At 40.5% G+C, this 13356-nt stretch overlaps 1 protein-coding gene and 1 long non-coding RNA gene across 2 annotated transcripts in view; one reads left to right on the top strand and one right to left on the bottom strand.

Moving 5' to 3' along the window:
- Positions 1-385: 385 nt before the first annotated feature.
- Positions 386-13356, top strand: part of cacna1g (calcium channel, voltage-dependent, T type, alpha 1G subunit) — a 181539-nt gene continuing 168568 nt past the window's right edge. Inside the window, exon 1 of the mRNA XM_046068495.1 lies at positions 386-508. Within this exon, the coding sequence (XP_045924451.1) occupies positions 416-508 (93 nt within the window). The 5' untranslated portion in view covers positions 386-415. The remainder of the gene's footprint in view (positions 509-13356) is intronic.
- Positions 8898-10013, bottom strand: LOC123982721. Its single transcript, XR_006828044.1, has 3 exons — positions 9928-10013; positions 9548-9571; positions 8898-9405 (listed from the first exon to the last, which is right to left on the bottom strand). It is a non-coding gene; the product is annotated as an uncharacterized LOC123982721 (long non-coding RNA).

Here is a 13356-nt window from a genome sequence, read left to right as displayed (position 1 = left end):
TTCACCTCACACGATCTCTTTAAAGTGCCAATCCGGCTCCCTCGCCAACAATCTGAACATTTTCCAACACGCCTTGCAAAAAAGCTGTTTAGGTAACAGGGTGAAATGGGAGCAATGACTGCCACTCAGAACAGCCACAGGTGGGTTTTCCCACTTCCCAGGTTCATCTGTGGCTCATTTCTTTCTTTTGAAAAAAAAATTTTTTTGATAGTGAATTGGGTGGAAGAGATAAAAGTGCATCACTATGTCAGAGGAGTTTAGAAATTCGAATAAGATAATGAGGTCACTGGAGAAACCCTGGAGAAATGCTGTTTTTTTGCTTGTTGTTGCAGTAAGCTTTTGACACTTGCAAGCTGTTATTATCTCTCGTTATGTTCCTTGACAATTGTTCTCTACATGGTTCGAACGAGCGTCCATGCTGGTGATCCTGCTGAACTGTGTGACTCTGGGCATGTTTCATCCCTGTGAGGACATCGACTGCGACTCTGAGAGGTGCAAGATCCTGCAGGTAAGACCTGTTTTTGGCTCAATATATTATGGGTTCACTGTGGTTTCTTTTTGCACGTTGTTTAATAAGGAAAATCAGAGCCGATCAAGAGCAAAATTCATTTTTATTTCCCCAAAGCAATGGGGATATGTAGCTAAAGGAGTGGCAATATGCAAGTGATAACACAAAACCAACAATCCTACATTCACACCCACTTCCCGCCATGATTGGCCAGCTGTAGTGGGGAGAGAATGTAAGCAGGGTTTGAACTTCTCTCCCTAGCTCTCTTTTGACGTTCTTGACACAGCTATTTCTGACAATGTGAACAAGCGAGGGCATCACTATCAATGTCTTCCAGGAGAGACTGTCTGAATATGCCCCATCCCCATATTTTAGTCTCCCCCCTCTGTCGGAAAAAACGACTTTGTTTCAAATATAACCCAAACCGTAGTCTGGACTGTTATGAAACCCTCCCTGCCTGGTAAATGCCTGCATCTTTAGTTTAGTTTAGTTTATTCACACATTCTAAAAAAAGCAACAATAAAACTTGATACAAAGAAAAACACTGTGCAGGGGAGGTTAGAAGCCAAGAACAGGCTGGGCGACAGTAGTTACACTAAGCAGCAGTGAAAATCAAAAGAATGTACACACAACATTGACTTCAAGATGTGCAGTTTCTGAGCCAAGCTGAGATTACTCAACTGATGTCGCTTATATTTTAAGACCCTACTGTTTTTGCTCGCTGATTAATTCTCCTTTTGACTAGTAAATTGACTTTCACTTGAAAAATAGGTGCGCCCCTTTAAAGTGTGTTAGAAGTCAGTTTAGTTAGTATAGTTGGCCTTGGTATTAAAGAAGCTTCCTAACATGCAGGTTCTTACTTAACATTTATGAATAATGGTGCTAGGACCTGATTTAGGAAAAAATGCCATTACAGATGAAAAGTTGTTAGTCAATGTTCCTATCTTAACTTCATATAGAAAGGATCCGTCCTTGAAGACTCAAGCTTCCTAACTTCCTTAAAATATTAATTAAACTTTCCTAACTTTAGGATAACCCTTAAGCCGTGGTAACTTTAACTTTTTTGGTAGTGTTAGCAAACTTTTTTGGTGAGTGTGGCTGCTCTCTTATTGCTTTTACACAACCAACAAAATGTCAACAGGTGGAACTTATTCGCTGAGAGTCTTATGGTAGATGTAGCGCATATGGTGGAGACTGCTAGCTTAGTCCACTCTTTTTCTTTTACTTCCTGAGTTAGCTTTGTTGAACCTTTCCCAAAAAGATCATCTTTGGATTTCTCTACAGATGTTAGCAACACCTCTAGCTCATCTGTCTTGAAGTCAAGTGTCTGTCATTGTTGTTGCTATATTTCAATGTATCAGTATGTTTCCATGAGAAAAACCAATGGTTATAAAGTTGTTTAGTTAAGCGAGCTGAGAAAGGTAGCGTAGGTGGCTAGGCAACAGCATTTCCTTATGTAATAGCAAATTGGGAAAAATCCTGTCTTAGACTTCAGTTTCAGTTATGTAGCGTCACCACACGTCCTCTTTTTCCCAGACATTTTTTGAGACCTAAAAAATTTGGGATTTCTAAATGACCCAAATTTCTGGGATTTGAGTTTTGCTTTCTACAGTCGGTAATTAATATTATACTTTTGGAAAGCTTAGTATGATACTTTTATCTTAAATTATAATGAATACACTAATTTTGGCCGTAATCAAATCTTAACAACACAGAAAACAGTTAAGTTGTTAAATATCAAGTAATAAGCTGTTGAAATGTTACAAATAGGCCTACTATACACAACAACTGTAGGCAGACATAAGCTAAACGCTCCATGCCTTGTAAATAACCCCCCCCCCCAGCCCCAACCTTCCACCCACTGCGGGTGTCTGTCTGCCTCCTGCCCCATCTGTCTAAATATGGTCATCCTAAGTAATACATCCCCAGAAGCACCGTTGCTATGGTTACCTGAAGTTTACTGTACCTTGAACTCTTGAACTTGAAGCTGTGTTTGAGGCATCTTGTTGAAAGGAACAACACAGGGACATGACAGGGGAACACATTTATCTCTAGCATTCATTTGTCTTTACTCGATCTTTATTTAATAAGACAAGTACAGCGCGCTGAGAGGCCGTCTGTGGGATCAGCACAAAAAACACAAACACGCATTACAGAAACAACATTCACACACACACGTGCGTAGATGTGACGCTAGGAGAAAATGACAACAAACGCAGAGCAATGGCTGGAAAAAACATTACAGCAAAGCAAATCCACCACAGTTTGTAGGGCAGATTATGTGACAGCACGAGCATTATTCAGACGAAGCAAAACAGATGACAGAGAGCAGGAACACTGAAACACTTTGAGATATGGCTCCTATTTTCTAAACCAATGCCTTTGATAGAGAGCTACTGAAACACCATTATCCAGCAAATCTGGCCTTTGCTGCTTCCCCCGTTTGCATTATCTCAGATGGAAAATAAACAACAACATTGTGTGAAGGCGTTTCCATTAATTCATTGACCTCCTTTAACCTAACAAACACTAATGGAGGAGCGTTGTTGTTCTCGTTGTAAAAGACAGAGGGTAGAAAATAAATGTTCTCTGCGTTGGACGAGGGAATCAAGTAGACTGAGGTGCAGTGGAATAGATCTGTGCTATCTGGCACTGTTCATCATGGGCGGTGAAGGGATAATGCGCTCGCAAAGTGGTTCCAAATAGATTGAATCAGAACAAAGTCCTCTTATTTTCTTCCACTGACTCTGTGAAATTGAAAAGTTTCATTCCAAAATGACATGTCTATCGTTTTGAAAAAGCAAATAAAGGGCTGCTCTCAATATACTCCCTGATATTAAAGGCAGTTTACTGATCTGAAGCACGTTTTTAATGCAGTCGTACTTGTACTTTCTCTAAAAATGGATGCACACACGTCATTTTATTTTATGAAATCTGAACATTGCCTGAGATGAAAGGAGAGGAAAAGCACAGGGGGGAGAGGAGAAGAGCGGGAAAGAACGAGAAGATAAAGGAAACTAAAAGGAGAGGAGAGACAAATAGAGGAGAGGAAAGGGTAGGGAAGGGAAGGGAAGGAGAGGAAAGAATAAAATGAAAAGAAAGAAGGGCAGAGCGAATGAAAGGAAAGGAAATGAAAGTAGAGTAGAGGAAATGGGTGCACCAGAATGGAAAGAAAAGAAAGCCAAATTAAATTTAAGAAGGGAAGGAAAGGTAAAAAAGAAATTAAGTAAGAATAGAGACAAAAATGGCAGGTGAAGTTACAGAATAAGGATGGTTTGAGATGAAAAAAGAAACAGGAGGAGGTTTTGAGTCTGCTGTTGCTAGGGCAGACCGAGCCCATCGACTCCTTCCGCTGCTCTGCTCAGGGGTATGAGATGTGATTTAATTCAGCGGGTACGCTCTCTGGAACGCAGATGAATGTGCACCCTAGAGGTTAAATGAATTCTCATTAATTCCTCGCTTCCTCCATTTCAATCTCCCTGTCACTCTCCTCACCGATACGTTAAGAGATCGTAAAGGCACATAACCTACGCACTCGCATGCTCTTGTCTGTCACACTCTCTGGAACATACTGGCTCTCACTATTTACACTCTCACATCTCTCTCTTTCCCTCTGTCTCACAGTCTTCACATTCTGTTGCCTCAGTCCCTCCGCTCTTCTCTTACTTACTACTTTTTTTTACTGAGATCCTGGTTTGACTTTGACAACCTCTTCAAGCCGAACACATGATTTTCAAATTGATTTTGATAGCTCAGTATAACAGAAATATTAGGCCTGTGGTGAATTGTGTTCATTTGTGTTTATCCTATGTGCTGGCCAGACAGACCCTCAACTAAAACAGAAATCGGACTTGTTGAAGGAATACATAGACAAATACATGTTAACAGCCCCACAGCGCCAGAATCAACTTGCGTGGTTATAACTGCGTATAACAAACTTTTAGAAGGTAGTTCCAACATGCTGTCATGTTTTTGAATGAATTTCCAAAATAGTGTAACAGTGGTGACTAGAAGATAGTTATGGCATTACAAAAGGTCCATGTATCATAATTCTTAGAAGCATTGCGATGCGGACGTGGAAGATTCTGACTTGATTAAAAAATGTCAAACAATCGATTGTTTATGTTGATTGATAAGGTTATGTTGACGGAATGCAAAAGGCGGAACCCGCGGAAGTGCAGCACCCGGACCGTCTGTGGCTCGCACATAACAGAGAGACCAGTGTTCCCCCTGTATTCGGAGCACCACCTCTGCAGAATGGATAACCAACCTACTAAAATGTTTACTAATGTAAACTTACCTACTTGTCAAAGGTTGAGAACATAAGGTACAAGCTTAGACTAAACCTTTTCTCTAGCACCACCAGCACATTGACATTTTTGTTTCTTTTGAACGAATCCTGTAGTTTGGTGATCCCTTACATTTTTTTAATCTAACCCTAACCGTAACGTCAGGTCAGAATTTAAATTTGACCAGAAATCGAGCATAGCATTAGTTCAGGCAAGCCGTAAAGTCTCTAGTCTAGTTTATCTCACAACCCCAGCACATCAGCTGATAGCAACCCATCTCAAGGCCAGCCACATCAGCTGACACAGATTCCCCTTTCAGCATTTATTGGCAATTCCATCCGTCCACAAAAGACTTCAGACTCGACTCGGACTCGAGCTGCGGGGCTCGTGAACAATGTTTAATTTTAGGAAACATCCGACGAGCTTGCTCCTCTCCTTCCGTTACCTATAACCTGCCTACGGTAAAGGTAGTATCAGCTGCGCGCGCACTGCCGCTGCTGTGCCATTCATCATAAACTTTGGCTTTAAAATTTCATACAACAAGACCCAAACAAAGAAGCACTGAACGCAAAATAGGTTAGTAACCTGAGGTTAATAAACATGTTTAACATTGGCCATCTAACATTAGCCTGCTTCTTGCTTAAGCTACGACCTACGGCAGGTTAACTCTGACTGTTATGAAAAGATGAATGAGCGTTTATTTACTTGTCAAACTTGCGGTGGTCGATTAACGTAATTATTTACGTCCCGCTGGCTGCCATCACGTTAATTATTACCGTTGGCTGCAAACAGGTCACAGGTTAATTGTTAATCATGTAATGTTACAGTTTTATTTAGTTAACATTAGGCTACACTGGTTTGAGAGTCTGGTGGTGTGTTGACTTACAGTAGTTAATAAGACGTCATTAATTGCATTGCACATTACATGGTTGTGCTCTGTAAGTGAAAAACAGGTTACAGGTTTATTGTTGATCATGTAATATTACAGTTTTATTTAGTTAACGTTACACTGGATTTAAGAGTCTGGTGGTGTGTTGACTTACAGTATTTATTAAGCTGTTATTAACTGTAGACGCATTGTAGCCATTGAAGCTCTCTGTTGGTAAAACTATTCAAAAATGACCTCAAACATATCTTTTTCAGTTCTGCACAGTTACTTTTTGTCACTTATCATCCGACATAAATGCACCAGGATATCTGCGATCTGCTAAACTGTATCCTTCAGGCTCCGATGTATATTTCTAACACCAAACAGCAAGTAGAAAATAGTATCACTGTTTTGCTTTTCTGCGGTTTTCTCCCAGTTGATAAACAAACCTGGACGGATTAAGAAGAGGGCACAACAGAGAGCACCTCAGATAAGAGTGAAAAAATAAGGAAAAAGTGATGATTTAGCCAGTGGAGTGGAGTAGTTTAAAAGAAATGTCAAACTCTGGCTGTAATGTTTTTCCCCTGAAGGAGAGATTTCAATGGAATACATTCTACTGAGAATGCACTTAACCTTTCATTGTCCCCCCGCAGCGACAGTACAAAACGATGTCTGTGGGAAGCTAATAAATTCAGTGCCAATACAATGGGAACGCTGCGTTACAGAAAGATACACAGGGAGAAGAAGAAAGAGCGATAGAAGGATGGAGAAGACTTGGCAGGCAGAAGGAGCCATGGATTTACACTCCTTGTTGAGATGGAGCTTCTGACATTTGTGCAGAGCCACTTGCTACATGGAACTTCTGCAGGAGCTTTCAGGCCTGAGTGGAAAACACACGGCTCATAGACACACACACCTGGCATGGAGGATGAAGAAACGTCACATCATGTTTCTGTGCGTGTGCTTGTGTGCGCAATTACACCGGCTCCCGTGAAGGGTCGTGACTGAGCTGAAAAGTCTCTCTCACAATATTATCTCCCTCCACCTGTGTGGAGTGGATCTCAACTGAATGGCAGATTACAGTGAGCCTGCCCTATTGTCCTCACCACGAGGCATACGGCGCCTTCATCAGCACGTATGGCTGTCCGCCTGCCTGTCTGAGTGCACGTGTGTGTGTGTGCATATGATGAAAGCATCTGACCCCTGGGATAATAGCATTCAGACTTGTGACAGGCAGAATTAGCATACATAGTGGCTGAGATTTATTTGCAGGAGAGGTTGCAGGGAGATGTTTTTACAGAATTGATGGCACCTGTTTCGTGACAAAAAAGAAGAATATACATTTAACTTTAGATCCTATCTGATGCCCTTTAGTTAAGTGTGGAGAAGAACACAGCAGTCATTGAGGAATAGGGCTGACCCCGAATAGTCAATCTCACAGTCGATGCGTGCCATTTTGGTGATATGGGGGTGCTCAACATCTGATTTTAAATAGAACTACCAGTTTTCTCCCAATAAGTTAATATACAGCCTATTACAATATACACTTCCACATATAATGCTGCAAATAAACATGTGAGAAGAAAGAAGCTTTTATTAAGTGTTTCTAAAGTGCATTAATGAATCCAAAATCTCTCTAATAAATAGAGACTTTTATTAGTTATTATTAGTTGGGTTCTGAGAGATGTCAATGTTCCTTTCATGTAAATACATGTGTCGTTTGACACTTTATGTTTGAGATTCAAATGCTGATTCTGTCTTCCCTGCATGAAATCCCTCTCCTGCCGAGAGAGTACTGCACTCAGATTGCTGGCAGCAGCAGCAGACCTCTCGGATTTTTGCAGAGGGCTATCACAATTGCTTAATTAACCGCTGTATTAATTGTTAACTGTCTAATGCTTTATAGACCAGTTATAAGCCATTAATGACAAACTTTTTAGTTATTATTTTATGAAACATCCATTCAACAGATGGACGTATAACTACCTACTTTCTGGGAAAGGGTCGCATTAGCTTCGGCCCAAAATCCATCAACAACTTATTAAGCAAGAATTCATTTATAACCACATTATTACTAAATAGGAACTAGAAAGGAAACAAAACACCAGACAAATAGTTTTTTCTCTCTTTTTCTCCTCTTGTGTCTGCTCTATAACCAACAAATCCATTAGCTACAATTTATAAACCTTTTTTAAAGGGTGGCTTATTAGAAAGTGGTACCAGAAAATGAAGATATAGATAGAGGAGAAAATTATTGTTGCCATTATAACATTTCAAAATGCCTCAAAGAAGTATAAACTGTCTGAACACATCGGTCTGACTAGACCTAATGCGTTCCTTTATATATTGTGCTTATATTGCTTTATTTTGGTAACTTGAACCATGAAAAGCTGCTACTTGTGGAATATAAAACCTGATGACTTGGCAACCAATGTTTAAAAACACGCTGGACACAGTGTAGTGTAGTGTTCTCTTCACTTTGATTAGTTCAAAATAGTCACATCATGTAGTAATCAATTTATTACTAAAAAGTCAAACAGACAAACAAGGACCGCCCTGCTGATATCTACATGATAAAATGCCTTGACATTATCCTCAATGTTTAATTAAGTGTAACGCATTATATTGCTTACAGCCTATCTGTGCAGATCAGAGGTCAGGGTCATCTGCAGGACAGAAACCAAGGTGCTGGTATGCTGTGAGGGTCTTGCCGATGGGTGCTTTAGCACGGTGCATACTTGTTGTGTGGATGTGTGGAAAACAGACTTCCTACCAGCAACTCCCCCCTGCATTGACTGACTGCGCATTATTTAACCACAGCAGGATGTGCTCGCGCGCAGAAACATCTGGCAATGTCTGAATCGTGTGCAGGAATGTTTCTGATCTGCAGATCTTGATTGTCCGTCAAGAGCTGCGACACTTCACATGCAGGCGACATACTGTATCTAATAACTGGTTTGACTCTTAAGTGAGTGAGTGAGCCGCATCAAGCCATTAGGCAGTGTTAAGTGCACTCCGTATTAGTGATTAAGTGCACTTAGAACATAAAGCCTCCGTTCAGGAGGTGATGAGAGGACGTGTGATGTTGGCACTCGCTTGATGCAGTGATATAACAAACCATAGCATAGTGATGCAATACAGTTTGCTGTGCTCGCTGATGTCTGTGTGTGCCTTGTGGCCACGTGTGTTTACACTTGCTCTCAGGCAATGTGAGAAGCAACATGGGACACACACACACACACACAAAGGGCTGGTAAGCTGGTGTGTGGTGTCACTGTTTAGGCTGAGAGGTTTACACAAGCCTGAATACAGATGGAGAGAGATAGAGACATAGAAAGATAGATTGAGAAAGAGAGAGAGAGAAGCTGTCTGAATGTTTTATGTGTGTCCGTAATTGTGTGTGAGCGATAGATACATAGAAGTACATTGTCATACACACATATGCACACACACAAATACTCTCAAAAGTCGTTATAATCATGCACATGAAAAATTACACATACCATACACACATGAGCATACGGTGTACACAGATGGACCCACGCACACTCGCACACCGTGAGAGGCTGTGGAAGACATAATAACAGTAACAGGGGAGTGACACACCTTCCCTGGGAGAGAGACAGAGGCAGTAGGAGAAAAAGAGAAAGATGAGAGAAGTTGGTGGTAGACGGGAGGATGAGGAGGAGGAGGAGGAATGCCGCTAGATCCCATACAGCAGCATTCCCATCCAGCTGTTACTATAGGAAGACAAGAGAGCAGAAGGCAAGACCTAAGTGTGTGTCATCACTGGCATAAAAGTTTACTATTAATTATTATTATTATTATTATATATTTTACAAAAATTGTTCACTCCCTCCCACCCCATATTAAATAACTTACTGGCTGCTTTACCACTCGTTGGACCTGAGGAGAAGAAGAAGAAGAAGAAGTGCAAATCCACCAACCATTCTCTCTAATAGCACCAGAGCAGCTGTCGTTGTGCGCGGCTGTGGCTATTTATAGGGCCCATACCACTAATTCATCACATGTGCCTATAAACCATCATCGCAGTGATATCTCAATCAGCATTAAAGGATGAGCAGTGATTCATTTGTGGTGCTCATACTGAAACAGACAGTCCATCACTCATTAATCATTTAAAACAAAGTTTATAAGTGAGTCTTTTAATAGACTGTGTAGACTGCAGAAATATTAACACTGAGTGAAAACGGCCAACAAGCTAAACAAACAATGTTTCACTACAAGGTTACATCGCTCACCTTATATTTCATGTTCACCTTATCCTTTCACCTGCAGCTATCTCAATAAAAACGTGGTCTGAGGTGTGCGTGAGGTGAACACATTCTGACAGCACGTTCTTCTTTTATGAATTCCAGAATATATGTGTGTATGCATCTGGCCCCTGATGTCGACAGCAGCCTCTGGTTCTGGCCAGTGGCAGTCTATTTTTGGTGTTAGTATTCTGCAGTATAACACAGATGTATCGTCAAAGACCTAATTACTCATAAATTGCTAAAGTTATATTTTGAAGCCTGAAGTGTGTGTTTATTTTCCTGCAGGAAAATAAGATTTGGTAACATCTAGTAACAACTAAGGAGTAATACAATTGTTAAACTTTCCAAGTATTGATTTTATGTTGGGAGGAAATTACGATTAATCATCTGTCCACTAAATTGGACATTATGCATCGCTGGGTATATTTCAAATACAATTAACTATTACTGAGAATTAAAATAAATAAAAACTTCACGTGCAATAACTTTTTTGGATGTAAATCAAAGGATTTATGATATTAGAATGTAAAAATATAACCAAAATATTGTTTTTGTGACAAAAATATTGTTTTTGTCACAAAAACAATATTTTGTGCAGATTAGTTCCATTATGTGAGTAACATTTAGTGTCTATATGTTTTGTAAAGCTCAAGTGCAGTAAGTAAGAGAAAGACATTAAGGATAGAGGAGCAAATCCCATCAGAGTGGCAGTGATGATGCTAGCAGCAGTAATAGTGGAGCTGAGGATGCTGAGAAAGAGAGACGCTGAGGAGTAAGAAGTGAGGTTCAATGTTTTTGCATTGCATTAAACAGTATTAGACTATGTTAAATACATGACCTCATTAGTTTAACAGCATTCAAAATATAGTTTTCATTTAATTTGTTGGTTTGTTAAATAAATATTTCTTCAGTTGAAAACTTACACGCACGCTGTCCGCCTTTCTGGTAAAAAAAAATTTATTCTAATTTTGTTTTGCATGCCAAATTGCCAGATTGCAACCAGGCGTGTGCTCATGAGCGAGCAGAATCCAAAACACAACCAGTTTCATACAGAAATACCACAATAAACGCAGGAACCCCATCATGCAGGCTGTGGCTTTTCTCCAGACATGTTCAGGCTCTGTTACTTCAACGTTCCCGTCTCAGAGGCAGATCAACACCGGCTCCGTACCTTTCATTCAGCGCAGCGAGCCGCATATCGGCTCAATACTCCCGAAAAAAGGCAGACAGAGAGAACAAACTCCCGCTGCAACGTTACAGTAATAGTTTTATCAGCTGCAGGTTGAACTAATCCATGCTCATTACATGATCACGGTACATTTACTGCATTTAGCCAGTGTGCTACAGCGTTAGCTTACCTGCTGCTTTCAGTAACTATCTTTACTATCTGTGAATCTCTCACCGGAGGCTCAGCAGTGTCAGCACAGCTACATGTATTGGATGATAACGAAACGGTTAGTGAGCTGGACTGGATATTAAAACGAGATTGTGTCACACTTTATAACAGTTAGACCGCAGTAAGTAACTTTACTGTAACTAGTGATAGTGGATGGCTCTTCCTCTGGGTTGTTGTGGCCGTTTTGTTGCAGTGTTTTATGTGGTTCACGTTAGTTACAGCGACTGAGATGGAGAAGCTGTGTAACGTTACCTGAGTAACGTTATTGGTAAAAATCCATAGACTATATAAAAACCACAATAAACCTAAACTGGACATACGAAGCAAACAGCGGCAGGTCCGAGCTACTGTAGCGTTAGCTGGCTGCTCCTGGCTGCATCACTATAGGCTAATGTTAGTAAGCAAATCGCTCCACATTTTCTTTTTACCGTTACATCCTTTCTTGCAGGCTAAATCAACAGTGGTACACAGGATAGTAACATGTGTGGCGTTAGTTGGTAAAGTAATGTGGAAAGCTAACGTTATATAACTTTGCACCAGATAACCATAGCAAATGCTTGGCGTTAGCCGGCGAGCTAACGTAAATTTCTCTGTGTTTCTGCAGCTTCACTAATACTATACCATACTTTGTTCTTACTCGACATCATCTGAAACTGTTCGGGCTTCAGCACATAAACCTTTATTCTTTTGTATCCTTACGTGGAGCCTGTGTTTTGCTGGGAGCCGGTTGTTTTGTGGTGTTTGTGGACTGCATGTCGTTACCTGCCGTGTTGTCACTGTAGTCTGAGAGGCTCGGGAGCGCGCACAGGGCTGAATCCGACCTAGAGACCTCACATTAAAAGCAGAATAGTGGCTGATTCAAGCAACGGAGAAAACAGGCGTGTGATTCATTTCTAAGTGAGTTTTGAGCCTATTGACAATAAGGCAATGAAAATTTGATTAATTTCATTGAAAAACTTACATATAGCCCCTTTAAAGAAAGGGCTAGATTACTCTCTGCAATATAAAATGTTAGCTAAAAATGGCACAAATACACAACTTTGCAGCTCTACTGAGTTTGTTGAGCTCACCAAGCAAATCAGATTACTAGCTAATGGAGGTCATACATTTAGCAGCGAAAGGCCCAGAAAGTTTCTCAGGTATTGGTAGAGACCAAAGCAAAATCTCAAGGAGACTGTATTTACACATATAAATACGTCCATACATACATACAAACATGAGGATAAACAGTGTAAACAATAAAATGCATAGGTCATTACCCCTGTTTCATGAAAGACATTTTGACATGTCACAGTAAGCAAAGCACAGGTGTAAATAATACAATTAATGATGGCTGAATTCCATTTAGCTGCTTCAGTTTTGGTAGAATTGTGCATGATGGTTCACGGTTATAGTCTCATAGCCTACTGGGACACTTGAATGGAACATATCTATTGTTAATGTAACAATAGATATGTTAGTAACACATTCACTACTATGACAAGTCATAATGTCCGCTGTTACAGTGGGGGAAAAAAGTATTTGACCCCTTGCTGATTTTGCAGGTTTGCCCACTTACAAAGAATGCAACAATCTACAATTTTAATCATATGTACATTCTAACAGTGAAAGACAGAATCCCAAAGAAAATTCCAGAAAATCACATCATATGAATTTATAAAAATTGATGACCATCTGATGAGGAAAAACAAGTATTTGACCCCCTACCAAACAGCAAGTATTCTGGCTCCTACAAGCCAGTTAGTCTTTCTTTAAGACACAGCCCCAATCCCAACCAATTATCTACATCAAATACACCTGCCTCACCTCGTTACCTGTATAAAAGACACCTGTCAACACCCAAACAACCAGCATCCAACATCACCACCATGGGCAAGACCAAAGAGCTTTCTACGGACATCAGGGACAAGATTGTTGATCTGCACAAGGCTGGGATGGGCTACAAGAGAATCGGAAAGCAACTTGGAGAGAAAAGATCAACTGTCGGTGCAGTTATCAGGAAATGGAAGAAGCACCAC

The sequence above is a fragment of the Micropterus dolomieu genome, linkage group LG14 (genome assembly GCF_021292245.1).
Source record: "Micropterus dolomieu isolate WLL.071019.BEF.003 ecotype Adirondacks linkage group LG14, ASM2129224v1, whole genome shotgun sequence".
NCBI classification, from domain to species: Eukaryota; Metazoa; Chordata; class Actinopteri; order Centrarchiformes; family Centrarchidae; genus Micropterus; species Micropterus dolomieu.
Note: the sequence above shows the minus strand (reverse complement) of the source record. Positions and strands in the feature narration are given on the sequence as shown.